This window comes from Scylla paramamosain, chromosome 8 (genome assembly GCF_035594125.1).
Source record: "Scylla paramamosain isolate STU-SP2022 chromosome 8, ASM3559412v1, whole genome shotgun sequence".
Taxonomy (NCBI): Eukaryota; Metazoa; Arthropoda; class Malacostraca; order Decapoda; family Portunidae; genus Scylla; species Scylla paramamosain.
The window spans coordinates 8783777-8797677 of NC_087158.1; the positions used below are offsets into that span (position 1 = coordinate 8783777).

The 13901-nt window shown below is 38.0% G+C and overlaps 1 protein-coding gene across 1 annotated transcript in view; it reads right to left on the reverse strand.

Annotated features, from left to right (window-relative positions):
* Window positions 1-13000: 13000 nt before the first annotated feature.
* Window positions 13001-13901, reverse strand: part of LOC135102752 (uncharacterized) — a 9296-nt gene continuing 8395 nt past the window's right edge. The window contains exon 3 of the mRNA XM_064008269.1: window positions 13001-13750. Within this exon, the coding sequence (XP_063864339.1) occupies window positions 13410-13750 (341 nt within the window). The 3' untranslated portion in view covers window positions 13001-13409. The remainder of the gene's footprint in view (window positions 13751-13901) is intronic.

Sequence of the window (13901 nt, forward strand, 5' to 3'; positions counted from 1 at the left end):
TCCCTGTATTTACGGACGGTTCAAAATCTGAAGATAGAGTCTGACTTGGTGTTATCTTTCCTTCATTCTGTTGAGGCAGTAGCTTCCTCGGTGTTGCCTCCTTTCTGACGGCATAATTATCTGCCATTATTTTAACTTATTTTACTCTTATTTTTACTCTTCCCACTTCATCTTTTACAACTTAGCGATTTTTAGCCCTACTTCCCTTCACCCACTTGTTTTATCGATCCTTGAGTGCCTATACCTTTTACAGCGTAGAAGCTATTACGTCGCATTTTACTGGGTCCCTGCACATGTTGGAGTTTAGGGGAATGAGAAGCCCGATAGGCTGGCTAAAGAGGCGGCAACTCGGGTTGCTCCTTCCAGCCCCATTCCCCCCATGACTTATACTCCAGTATAAGAATGACAGTTCTTGCCATTTGGCAGGGCAGGTGGGAGGATTTGGTTGCCACTACTAAGATGGGTGAGATAACTTCTGTAACTTTCCGTCCATGGACTTATGTCCATGTGCAGAAGCGCCACTCAGAGACTGCACTGGCCCATCTTTGGAACGGTTCTCACTCATGGTTAACTCATGTCCCAGGAAACCCAACCATTTTGTGATGACTGCTTAGTTTCCCTTACAGTGCGACACTTTCTAGTGGAGTGTCCCAGTCTGGTGGAGCTGCGGGAACGATATCTTTAACGTTGCCGCAATGAGGATGGGATTTTCCAGATTTCGCTGATACTTGGAGAGAGGGCTCTCTCCCCGGGACATGAGGTCCTTAATTTTGTGCAGAAAGCTGGTCTTCTAAACAAACTATAGATTACCTTATTTTATTTTATCAGTAATATAGTAGTGGGGAGAACTTTATCTTTGCAATGGGAGAACATTGCAGCAAATGAGAAAGACACGTAACGAACAACCCCAGGTCTTCGGGCCTGGGTCAGTGGGGTCAGTGTTCTGGGCACATAACGAACAATGCCAGATATCTGGATCAGTGCTGTCAGTGTCTTTGGCACTTAACGAACAACGTCAGATATCTGGGTCAGTGGGGGTCAGTGTCAGTACGGAAAGAGCAACGTCACAGTGGTCTGGGTAGCTGGGGTCAGTACCTTCTCACTTTAAATCAAATTACTTACCTAAAACCTTACTATACCAACCCTTTCATTTTTATCACTTAAGTCTTTTATGGCTCCTCCGATATCTTTTCTATGTTTACTTTTATAGTGATCTTTTAACATTTTTACCATACCTATAAATCTGTTTTTTATACCAATATTTTAAGTCATCAATCAATCGATCTTACTTATTCAAACACACACACACACACACACACACACACACACACATACACACACACACACACACACACACACACACACACACACACACACACACACACACACACACACACACACACACACACACACACATTAAAGCCTCGCTTGAAGTTAAAAGTATCTAAAAGGATGATATTACCTCCTTTGATAATAATCACTAATACGCCCAAAATATTGCCATAACCGCCAGCTCTACAACCACGTGTATTTCGTTCTGTTGTTAAGCTCCAACTCAATTCATGATCACAGACATAGCCCGCCAGCCTCGGTGACTCTAAGCAAGCCTCTCTTCACTCCCTGACCCATGCATGTCATGGGTCAGGAAGTGAAGGAAAGGGTATGAAGTGACCAAGCGGACGATCTGCGACACACCAGACTCTCTTCCAATTTAATAATTGGTGATGCGGTTACAAAGAGGCCACATCAATCTATGACTTTTACCCACTGTAGGGATATGAGTTTCAATTTCCTAAGACAATGGGAGATAGGAAAAAAAAACAAGCAACTCCACTAGACTTTATAAAGGGTTATTATTATAAGTTAGCACATCATGACGCGTCTCGCTCCCGCTCTGCTTCAACCCCTCATTCTTTCTCTCTACTTTCTCTTTTTTTTCTGGTCACGACTGCTCTACATAACAGTATATATATATATATATATATATATATATATATATATATATATATATATATATATATATATATATATATATATATATATCACCACTTGATATATCTTTGTCTCCCTTGATGTTGACCACACTGGCTAAGATAAATGTTGTGATACTTGCCGCCTCTGTTGGTGATACTTGCCTCAGTTGATGATGCTTGGTGTGGTGGTGGCTGCTCTGATGACTGGTTATTAGCTTGATTTTGTTGGTAGCGTGGAGATCGTGGGTGGTAGTTGATATTGTTGATGTGTGCGAGTAAAAGACACGATTTATAAGAGTTCTTCTTGATTTAATAATGGATAGAATGTACACGCGTGATAGGAGACAGTTGATTAGACTGATCACGACTGATCGTGTGCTCTCTCTCTCTCTGATCTGATATGAGCTGAACTGCTCGTGAACTGATGATGAACTGAACAGACTGATGTAAACTGACTGAAGACTCTCTCAAAACAAGACTGACCTTCTCAGAAGACTCTCTCGGACTGGACTCTAGCTACGCATGCAGGCTCTACTTATGTGAGAGAAGTGGATCAGAGATACAATATCTGGGATGAAGAATGACCAACGAGATGCCAGGAAATGGGGTGAATCGACCAATGACAGCGGTCGTTGTTTTGGCCAATAAACAGAGAGGACTGGAAGGAAAGGTGTGAATTCCCTTGTGAGGGAGAGGAGAGAGGTTAAAATAAAAAAAATAAAAAAAAAGACTGGCTGGCCATGGGCACACGTGGGATGAATAAATGAACACACCACATATTTAATGGATATATGAAATGATGAAAATATATATATATATATATATATATATATATATATATATATATATATATATATATATATATATATATATATATATATATATATATATATATATATATATATATATATATATATATATATATATATATATATATATATATATATATATATATATATATATATATATATATATATATATATATATATATATATATATATATATATATATATATATATATATATATATATATATATATATATATATAATTGTTATGACTGATGCAGTTGCCTACCACCACGAAAAATGTGTCCTCACATTTGAACTTCACAATAAAGAGAGCAGTAAGATGTGAGCAATTAACAGGTAATACATGACATCAGAGAGAGAGTAAAGAACGATAACCTTAATAATAACATACAGAAATGATAATATAATACATATATAGCACATATAAGTAAGAAAAATATACACATATATACAAGACATTGAAACTGGATGATTAAACCTTAGAGTGGGAACGAAGTTTCAGTCTGTAAGAAGATGTGTATGTGGTTAAGCTTAAGTCGCTTGGAGGATCTGTTCAATAATAATTAAATGGTACCTGATGTGCACACTCATTATCAAACCCTTTGCTCAAAAGCTTCAAATGATCGACATGGACGATCTGTTTTACTAAGGTTTTGAGATCTACATTTTTTACTTTGTGGCCATGGAGAGATTCGATTACACGGTGTGGCCCAAAGAACAATGGATCTAATCTAGAGTTGCGATCGTGAACTCTGGCGAAGACTATATCACCGACTTTAGTGGAAGAATCTGTCCCTCTACGATGTTGTTTCCGTAGCATCTCGGCTTGAGATGCAGTGAGGCTTTCATGAATGAGCTTATGAGTTAAAGTGAAAATCGCGGAAACGACATTTGACGTAGTCATCCATGTTATAGACAGGACGCGGGGCGCTGTAAAGAAATTCATATAGAAGACAAAACAGCACGAAATGTGGAGACTCGTTGATATTGGAGTGAATTGCTGAGTTGATAGAGCAGGCTAGCTGAGGAAGCCATTCGTCCCATGGGTGCTTTGCTTCTGTTATGTAACGGCAAGGATATGTTTATTACAACGCTTTCGTTTGCCGTTTGAACTGGGCGAGTGAGGAACAATGTTACACTTCTTGATATGAAATTCTTTACGAATCTCCTGTAAGACAGAATTAATTACTTTAGCGACATTGTCAGTTAAGATGACACGAGGAGAGTCATAAGGATAAATTGTGTTGTCAATGATCGCGCGACCAACAGAAGTTACAGTTTTCTCCTTCAGAGCAACAAGAATGGTGAAACGAGTGAAACTATTCACACAAACTAGAAGATATTGATAACTGTTTTCTGTAAGTAGAAGTTTGAGCAAATCAACAGAGACTAAGTCCCAAGGAGCTGAAGCGATGGAGTACGGAAGTAAGGGACTGTCGTGAGCGAGTGAGGGACGATGCGAAACGCACTGAGAAAAGAGCGCACAATGTTGAAAGATATCCTTCCTCATAGTCGGGTAGAAATATGATCGTTTTGCTTGTGAGAGGCATCTGTCCCGACCTGGATGTCCAGTGTGGGGTGAATCGTGAACGTGAAGTGAGTGATGACGTCTGTGTGGCCCAGACGTTCACTAGGAAGCGAGACAACATTCCTGAAAGAATTTAGGAGAGCGAGTAGTTCCTGTTGAGATTCCGGGAAATCAAGTACAGATATGTGATCATCCGTGATAGGCGGGAAAGAAGACATGTTATGGCTGTCAGATGCAGATACATTATTGATAGAGGAAGAAGGTAAATCATCCAAGATTACAACTTTCTCAGAGTAAGGCAAAGCTTCTCCGAGAAGCACACCTGTTTTAAGCTTGACAGGCGTAGATGTAACATTTTTCAACCCGATTTTACAGAATCCATTGTCATCGATTGTGGTAAGAACGGATTCTAACTTTGCATGGAGATTGTTGTGCATAACAGAAAATATAAAGATATCATCACTCAAAACATGAAAGAGAATTGAACAATTTTAAGGGATAGAAAGTCTTTAAGAAAACACAAAACGCATAAGTTGCCATCACTTTCAACTATATATATATATATATATATATATATATATATATATATATATATATATATATATATATATATATATATATATATATATATATATATATATATATATATATATATATATATATATATATATATATATATATATATATATATATATATATATATATATATTAGGGTGGATCGTTTTTACATTTTTTTCGATTTTCTAATGTGGGTAGTGTGGAATAGTTGTCAATTCACGAGAAAAAAAAAAATCATGTTCAGCTCATTTTCCTGTAAGATATCTTTTACCGCCACATGCCAACTGAAATCTGAAATTTCAGCCTTAAAAATAGGTGACTTTTGTGATATACCTCGAGTTCGTATTTTCATGTATTTTTCTTTTGGATACTCCTCAAAACTATGAATGCACCTTGTATATGACACTTTTAAAAGCAGAGTGATATATGATAATATCTTATACTGCCCCAAGCCTTTGGAAAATGTGAAAAACATTTTTTTTTTTTTTTCACTATTTAAAAAAAAATCGTAAAATTCTACCAACGTATCTACATCTTAGTATAAGTTATAATATGCGAATTTATTGTCTAATTATCAGTTGTGAGGGCACATATCTCTGTATCGTAGCATCTTCTACTGCTTCAATTGAAATCGATATTGTGTATTTGTAAGAACTTGGACGAAGTTCCTACAGCTATTACTGCTTGCTCTGTTTTCATAAAAATATAGATTTTAAGCTTTCAAGATATTTATCTAAATAAAAGTTAATATATGTACAACTCTTTGCTTATTTACCTGGTATTATTATTTTTTATTTATTTATTTATTTTTTTTTTTTTGGGGGGGAGGGGGGCTGGGGAATAACCCAGAACTCACTGCGGGGAGATGGACGTACTTCGAGTTCCGCCCTATCCCAGCCCAACCACCCTACCATTACTGGAACTGTTTATATGTCATATTGATTTTTTGTTTCAAAACTAGGCATCAGTTGGCGAGACAGCAAAGTTAATTGAATGAGTCCGTCCCTGTTGCTTCTGCCGCAAACTTTCCGGCATGCCTCCGTAACAAGCTTGATGTGCCTTTCCACTGCTTGCGTGTGACACGGAATAGCTTTTGTCTGAAGACTTGGGACATCGCGTGAATTAACAAACTTAGTGAAACTTTCTGTCTCTATGTTCTTTGTAAGAGGAGGTTCTGTCTGATCCAAAGACTGCCAGTCAACCATGTCATAATATAACTAAGCACTGAAATTGAGAGTGGGCACTGAAAGTTCTTACACAATATGGAGCTGATTCTGCTAATCTTCTTACTTTCAAGATCTTCCTCCAACCCAGTTCCCTTATGCCATCTTTCTCGTCATGAATCATATTCATTAGAATATTTTCATGGTGACCGTAGTAGGCATTTCGTTGAATAACTGGTTTTACTATTTGTTGTGTTCTACAGTCCAATTTTCCAACTCTGACAATTGTTTCATGAAGGTGTTTAGAAGCTATTGTAATTGAGGGATTGCTTTTGATTTTAAACCACATTGGAGCATACACAATCATGATTAATTTAATAATTGTCATAAATACATCTGATGGACTTTCCGTAGCCATGTAGAGTCGGAGAAGTCTATTACCAGTTGTGAGCCAGCGAGAGTGACATCATGTCCGGGTTGCGATGGACCAGTGAGACATCCGAATAACCTGCTTGAATACCCCTATGAGCTTGCAACAGATGTTTTTTTTTTTTTTTATCTGTACTGAGATCAGAAACATCGACAGCAATCTCATCAACATCTATGGACTCGGATACAACAATTGGCAATTTCTCATATTCCTTTAACTGTTTCCTGATGTTTCCTGTGAATCATTGAGGCCCAGTGGTTGTTCCGTCTAATTTGGTGATCAAATAACGTAAAGGTAACTCGTTTCCGTGTAACTGACATATCAGCCATTGCAATGCAATCACAGCAATAACACCATTTTTACTGCCGGTGTTGACAACAGTGCCATCACAGCCAATGGCCTGAAAATTAGTTGTTTTGATGTTCTCATAGTTCAGAAAACTTATAATTTCTGATGCAATGCCCTGAACAGATCCTGAATTTGGAGTAATATGGCCAATGTATTTAAATCCTGATTTTTGAAGTAATGTTACATGCTCTTCAATAATCTCTTTTTTAGAGGATTTGTTTCTTTCCTTCACCTGCAATATTGTTCTATCCTTTCTTCCATCAAAGAAAATACTCAAGGGTGACTCATCCTTCGTTTTGTTATGAGATATTTTAACTTCATGTTTTATTCTAATGCGTGCACGACGAATTTTGTTTCTATCAACAACTTGTGATGCATCTTCTTTACTGATCAGTCCAATATCCTTAAGCACAGCCTGGAGATACATGCAGCTGTTCTATCAGACACAGTTGTTCTATCACAAAGCAATGCTACTGAAGGCAACTTGACATGCTTGTGTTTCTTCTTAGTGTTGCTCTTCACTCTTTCAGGCAATTTTCTCTCAAAATCAGAATCGTCTATAGATGAAGTAGTTATATATAGGAGATGATTCCACTTGCATAGATCCACTTATTGATGGTTGAGGATTCATTGCACGATTCAGTTCTTTTCCCGGTCTCTCATTTTTTTTTTTTTTACTTTTTTTCTTTTTTTTTGTTATATCTAGAGAGCCAATTGCCATTTTTCTCTGATTTCTCTGATCATTAAGAAACTCCATATCCTGTTGTGTTTTTTTTTTTTTTTTATTCTTTCACACAGACATGTTTTTCCAGTGCATTTGCAGGCTGCTATGTCAAAAAGTTTCTGACCATCTCCCTTGAAAAGCTCAATGCTATTAATATCAGCAGGGTCATCTTTCCTGCTTTTGTATGGTTTTAATAGGTTTCTGTACTTCTTGTGATACATGTCCAGCATATCTTTCATTCGTTTTAAAGAGACAGTGGGAATTGATGCCATTCTTCATATTTCTTCCAACTGTAAGCAGATGGAATGACTGATGTCACTCCATTTCGCTTCTTGAGATGATGTTTTCTTCTCTAATCTTTCCTAAAAGCAAGTTTTCATCATGTCTTCATAAGTAGGAAGACATCGCCTGTTGAATACAGCAAACTGGCCAAAAACAGGACAGATAGCTCCCTGTCTTGTAATTTTCCCCTGACTCATTGTGTCAGTGCCGCACTTCTACTCAGAAAGACTGCAAGACTGCTACTGAGAGAATCAGGGAACGTCTGTCGCGCCGCTTATGAGTAATGAGGTGGCCTGAAAAGGAATGGAGAAGAAAAAGAATAGGCTACATAGGGTAGCGTGGCTTTGACAAACAGTTATCATATGTTCACTTCCTCAAGTGAGTTTTCATTACTGAAAATTTGGTTAAGTACATGAAGGGCTGCATCAGAGTTCCATTTGAATCGATTTCAGTTACAAACAACAGAAAACATATATAATAACCAACACAAGACAAGCAGCAATAGTTACATGTTCGTTCAAGTTCCTACAAATACACAATATCGATTTTAATTGATGCAGTAGAAGATGTTATGATATAGTGATATGTGCCTTCACAATTGATAATTAGACTACAAATTCGCATATTATAACTTATACTAAGCTGTAGATACGTTGGTAGAATTATATATATATATATATATATATATATATATATATATATATATATATATATATATATATATATATATATATATATATATATATATATATATATATATATATATATATATATACTTTTTTATGTAGGAGGGAAACCGAGCAAGGGCAACAAAAATCCAGTTAAAAAAAAAACCCACAGAGATACCGGTTACCGAATAGGGTCCGAAGCGGTAGTCAAAAATTGAAGGATAAGTATCTTGAAGCCTCCCTCTTGAAGGGATTCAAGTCATAGGAAGGTGGAAATACAAAAGCAGGCTGGGAGTTCCAGAGTTAACCAGAGAAAGGGATGAATGACTAAGAATACTGGTTAGTTCTTGCATTAGAGATGTGGACACAATAGAGGTGAGAGAAAGAAGCAAGTCTTGTGCAGCGTGGTTGTGGGAGGAGGGGAGACATGCAGTTAGTAAAATCAGAGGAGCAGTAAGCATGAAAATAGCGGTAGAAAATAGCTAGAAATGCAACATTGCAGCGATGAGAAAGAGGCTGAGACAGTTAGTTAGAGGAGAGGAGATGATGAGACGAAAAGATTTTGATTCCACTCTATCTAAAAGAGCGGTATGAGTGGAACCCCCCCAGACATGTGAAGCTTACTCCATACATGGACGGATAAGGCCCTTGTACAGAGTTAGCAGCAGGGGAAATTGTTGGTCATCTGTGAAAAGACGTGGTAAAGTGCAGGAAGGTATCATCAGCGTAGGAGTGGATAGGACAAGAAGTTTGGTTTAGAAGATCATTAATGAATAATAAGAGAGCGGGTGACAGGACAGAACCCTGAGGAACACCACTGTTAATAGATTTAGGAGAACAGTGACCGTCTACCACAGCAGCAATAGAACGGTCAGAAAGGAAACTTGAGATGAAGTTATAGAGAGAAGGATAGAAGCTGTAGACGGGTAGCATGGAAATCAAAGCTTTGTGTCAGAGACTATCAAAAGCTTTTGATATGTCAACAGGCAACAGCAAAAGTTTCACCAAAATCTCTAAAGAAGAATGACCAAGACTCATTATGGAAAGCCAGATCACCAGTAGAGCGGCCTTGACGGAACCCATACTAGTGATTAGATATAAGGCTGTGAAGCGATAGATCTTTAAGAATCTTCCTGTTGAGGATAGATTCAAAAATTTTAGATAGGCAGGAAATTAAAGCAATAGGACGTTAGTTTAAGGCATTAGAATGGTCACTCTTTTTAAGAACAGGCTGAATGTAGGCAAACTTCCAGGTACATGTTGACAAACAGAGTTGAAAGAGTTTGACTAGGCAAGGTGCTAGCACGGAGGAGTAGTTTCGGAGAACAATAGAAGGGACCCCATCAGGTCCATAAGCCTTCCGAGGGTTTAGGCCAGCAAGGGCATAGAAAACATCATTGCGAAGAATTCTAATAGGTAGCATGAAGTAGTCAGAGGGTGGAGACAAAGGAACAAGCCCTGAATCGTCCAAGGTAGAGTTTTTAGCAAAGGTTTGAGTGAAGAGTTCAGCATTAGAGATAGATGTAATAGCAGAGGTGCCATCTGGTTGAAATAAAGGAAGGAAAGAAGTAAAATTATTGGAAATGTTTTTCGCTAGATGCCAGAAGTCACGAGGGGAGTTATATCTTGAAAGATTTTGACACTTTCTATTAATGAAGGAGTTTTTGGCTAGTTGGAGAACAGACTTGGCATGGTTCCGGGCAGAAATATAAAGTGTATGAGATTCTGGTGATGGAAGGCTCAAGTACCTTTTTGTGGGCTACCTCTCTATCATGTATAGCACGAGAACAAGCTGTGTTAAACCAAGGTTTGGAAGGTTTAGGTCGAGAAAAAGAGTGAGGAATGTATGCCTGCATGCCACACACTATTACATTTGTTATGTGTTTGTCATACAGAGACGAGTCTCTGACATGGAAGCAGTCGTCATTCTAAGGAAAATCAGCAAAATACCTCCTCAGGTCCCCCCAGCTAGCAAAGACAAAACGCCAGAGGCGTTTTAGGGGGATCCTGAGGAGGGATTGGAGCGAAGAGGGAAGGGAAGGGAGTCAGAATGTGTTCCACTTTCGAAGTTAAGTCGTGCAAGAATTTCTTTTAGTTAGGTGAGAGGTATACAACACAGATAAATTTAATTTGAGAGTGACTCAGTAGTCGTAGCCAGATGGTGAAAACTCGGAAGATTCAAGAGCGTGGTCACGAGAGCAGGTATAGGTGTTGCGCACATAAACGCAACATCCAGCTTTGGAGTGAAAATGAGGATAGAGCAAGTAGGAGTGAACAGAAAAGGGGCTACTGTCAGTTGCCTCAGACACCTGAATTCCAGTGAGGAAAAGACGATGAAGTTTATAGTAGAGTAGAGGTGGTATTCTCTCTCTCTCTCTCTCTCTCTCTCTCTCTCTCTCTCTCTCTCTCTCTCTCTCTCTCTCTCTCTCTCTCTCTATATATATATATATATATATATATATATATATATATATATATATATATATATATATCGAAAAAAAAGAAAAAAAACAATGTCATGGAAATTTACACTCAGATAAAGTTTAACTAAACAAATTAAAACCCCCCCCAAAAAAAAAAAAAATAATAAGAATAATAATAATAACAGGAGAAATTTTAGCTCTAAGCATTGCCTCGTTTGTCAAATAAACACACACACACACACACACACACACACACACACACACACACACACACACACACACGACCATAATTAATGTAGATGTGCCATATGGGTCCAGAAGGGAAAACACTTTGTTACTCAGAAAACAGCACTGTCAATAAATTTGTGCGTTTACTAATGCGTTATGACACTGACGCGGAATCAATTATGGCTCTGTCAGTTCTCGGTGATGAAGTAGTCGTATACTGGGCTGGGGCTGCGGTAGAGGGCATCGGCTGCTCGAAGGCAAATGGTGTGGTCGGGGGTTTGAATGTTGGCATAGTCGAATCTGTGGCTCTAGTGATGCATGAGGCATGGGGGTTGGGAAGGTTTATGTTCCTCTTGGGCAATACTGATGGTAGGAATGAGAATAATGGTGGCGATGGTGGTTCTACTGCTTGTGTTACCGGCGATGATATTGGTTTACCTGGACAAGGACTGATAGTATAGATAGTATAGATAGATAGGATAGTATAGGGTACCTTTAAGTTGACGTCGCCGATTATTTTAAGTTTTTACAAGAAAATAACCATGAAACAGTGCAACCAGTATAGATCTTTAAGAATGTTTGAAGTGAGAAATTACTGTTTCCTCTTCGTGAAAAAAAAAAAAAAGTGTGAAGGATAAAGAAATATAGTATAAAAAAAAAAGGCCTTTTATTGACTCATCGCAAAATAAAGGCAATGGAATGTTAATATATATATATATATATATATATATATATATATATATATATATATATATATATATATATATATATATATATATATATATATATATATATAGATAGATAGATAGATAGATAGATAGATAGATAGATAGATAGATAGATAGATAGATAGATAGATAGATAGATAGATAGATAGATAGATAGATAGATAGATAGATAGATAGATAGATAGATAGATAGATAGATAGATGGATAGATAGATAGATAGATAGATAGATAGATAGGTATACGACCACAGATTCCACCCTTCTCACAGCTGCCGCAACTCGCTTAATTTCCTCCTATTAATTACCTCCTATGTGGCTTAGTGCAGGGCTTAAATAGGCACTTACAGGGGCCTTACCTCCTATGTGGCTTAGTGCAGGGCTTAAATAGGCACTTACAGGTGCTTTCTGGGCCCGTATACATAAAAGCCCCTAAAAGACTTTTAAATTTATTCCCAGCTAAAAACAAATGCTAAAACTGTACCCAAAAATCTGTAAAAATTTTCTTAAGTCACCTTTAGCTAGGAGTAAAAATAAAATCTAAACTCGCTATATGTGCTATGTTTATTAGTGCTTAAGAAAAACCTTAATCATTATGTTTTTGCACTTGAACATCAAAACAATACATAAACGTATTTAATGTTGATTTATATTTCACTTTTCGATAAAAAAAAAGAACCGGACTATTGACATAGTTTATGAGTTTAATTATGTACTTGAGGCAATTTCAGACTTGAAACCCCCCCCTCTCCCCGGGAATGTCAGTACAACAATGATAGGGGCAGCTTGGCCAAGCCAAGGAAACAGAGGGGCAGGTCTTTCAGGAAAATTGGATGACATGCTAGTTTCTGCTTAGTACAAAATGACTTTCAAAATTCTACTTAGCCCTGCAAGCAGCTGTGGGAATGGTTGAATTAAACCGAATGCAATTAGACTTATTAAATTCCACTCTCTACAAGCAGCTGTGAGATGACTTAGTTAAGTTGGGTTGAATTCAGAAGGATTTGTTAAATTGTACTTACTCTCAGCAAGAAACTATGGGGTATCTGGATGAGGTTACTAAGTTGAATGCAGAAAGATTAATTCAATTCCAGTTACTTGGACTGTGTGGTGACGGTTAGTTTGGCGCACACTCACACACACACACACACACACACACACACACACACACACACACACACACACACACACACACACACACACTGCCAAAACACAATTTAAAATGTATCTCGGTGTCATGAGCTACAAGTGCATTCTACAGTTAGATTTATTTCATGCCTTATTTACATATTCTGCCTCCTAATCTCTGGATGCAGTAATTCTTATATGTGTGCCATCAGTAACACTAATGACAGTGGGGAATCCTGCAGAGAGAGAGAAAGAGAGAGAGAGAGAGAGAGAGAGAGAGAGAGAGAGAGAGAGAGAGAGAGAGAGAGAGAGAGAGAGAGAGAGAGAGAGAGAATAAATCTGAAGATGCCGTGTAGTGTGTGAGCCTCTAGGATTTTGGCTGATGGTTGGCTGCATTGTATCAAAGTTATGGCCTTTAATCTTACTCCCTACAGAACGATTCCCTGGTCGCACAGCCATCACATTGTAGGCGTAGAAACCCTTGCGGCCATATCATCTCCACCAGGTCTTCTGATAGGATGAGAGTTCCATTAATGCAGTCTGCGATGGTGAAGGCTTGCATGACGGTACCCCCCTCTGGTGGCGTGGGGAACTTGATGTGCCCTGCTGAGACTTCAGCGATGGCATGGACTACTCTCTTAATGGAGCGGGATGCACTAGCCTGCAACATATCTGCTGTGTCAGCAGCTTTCAGCTGGAAGGTACCTGTTGCAAGGTAACGTAGCGTAACCAACAGATGCAAACTAGGCGAGATATGGAGACCTGGAAATATTTATTATTATTAGTTTATATGATTTAATGCTGTTTTTGAGAGCTATATCCTTCTCTTCTTGTTGCTATCATTACCACCATATCCCTCTCACACAAAATGGACATCATCTATACAATAACAGCAGAAAAGGAATGTTTCTGA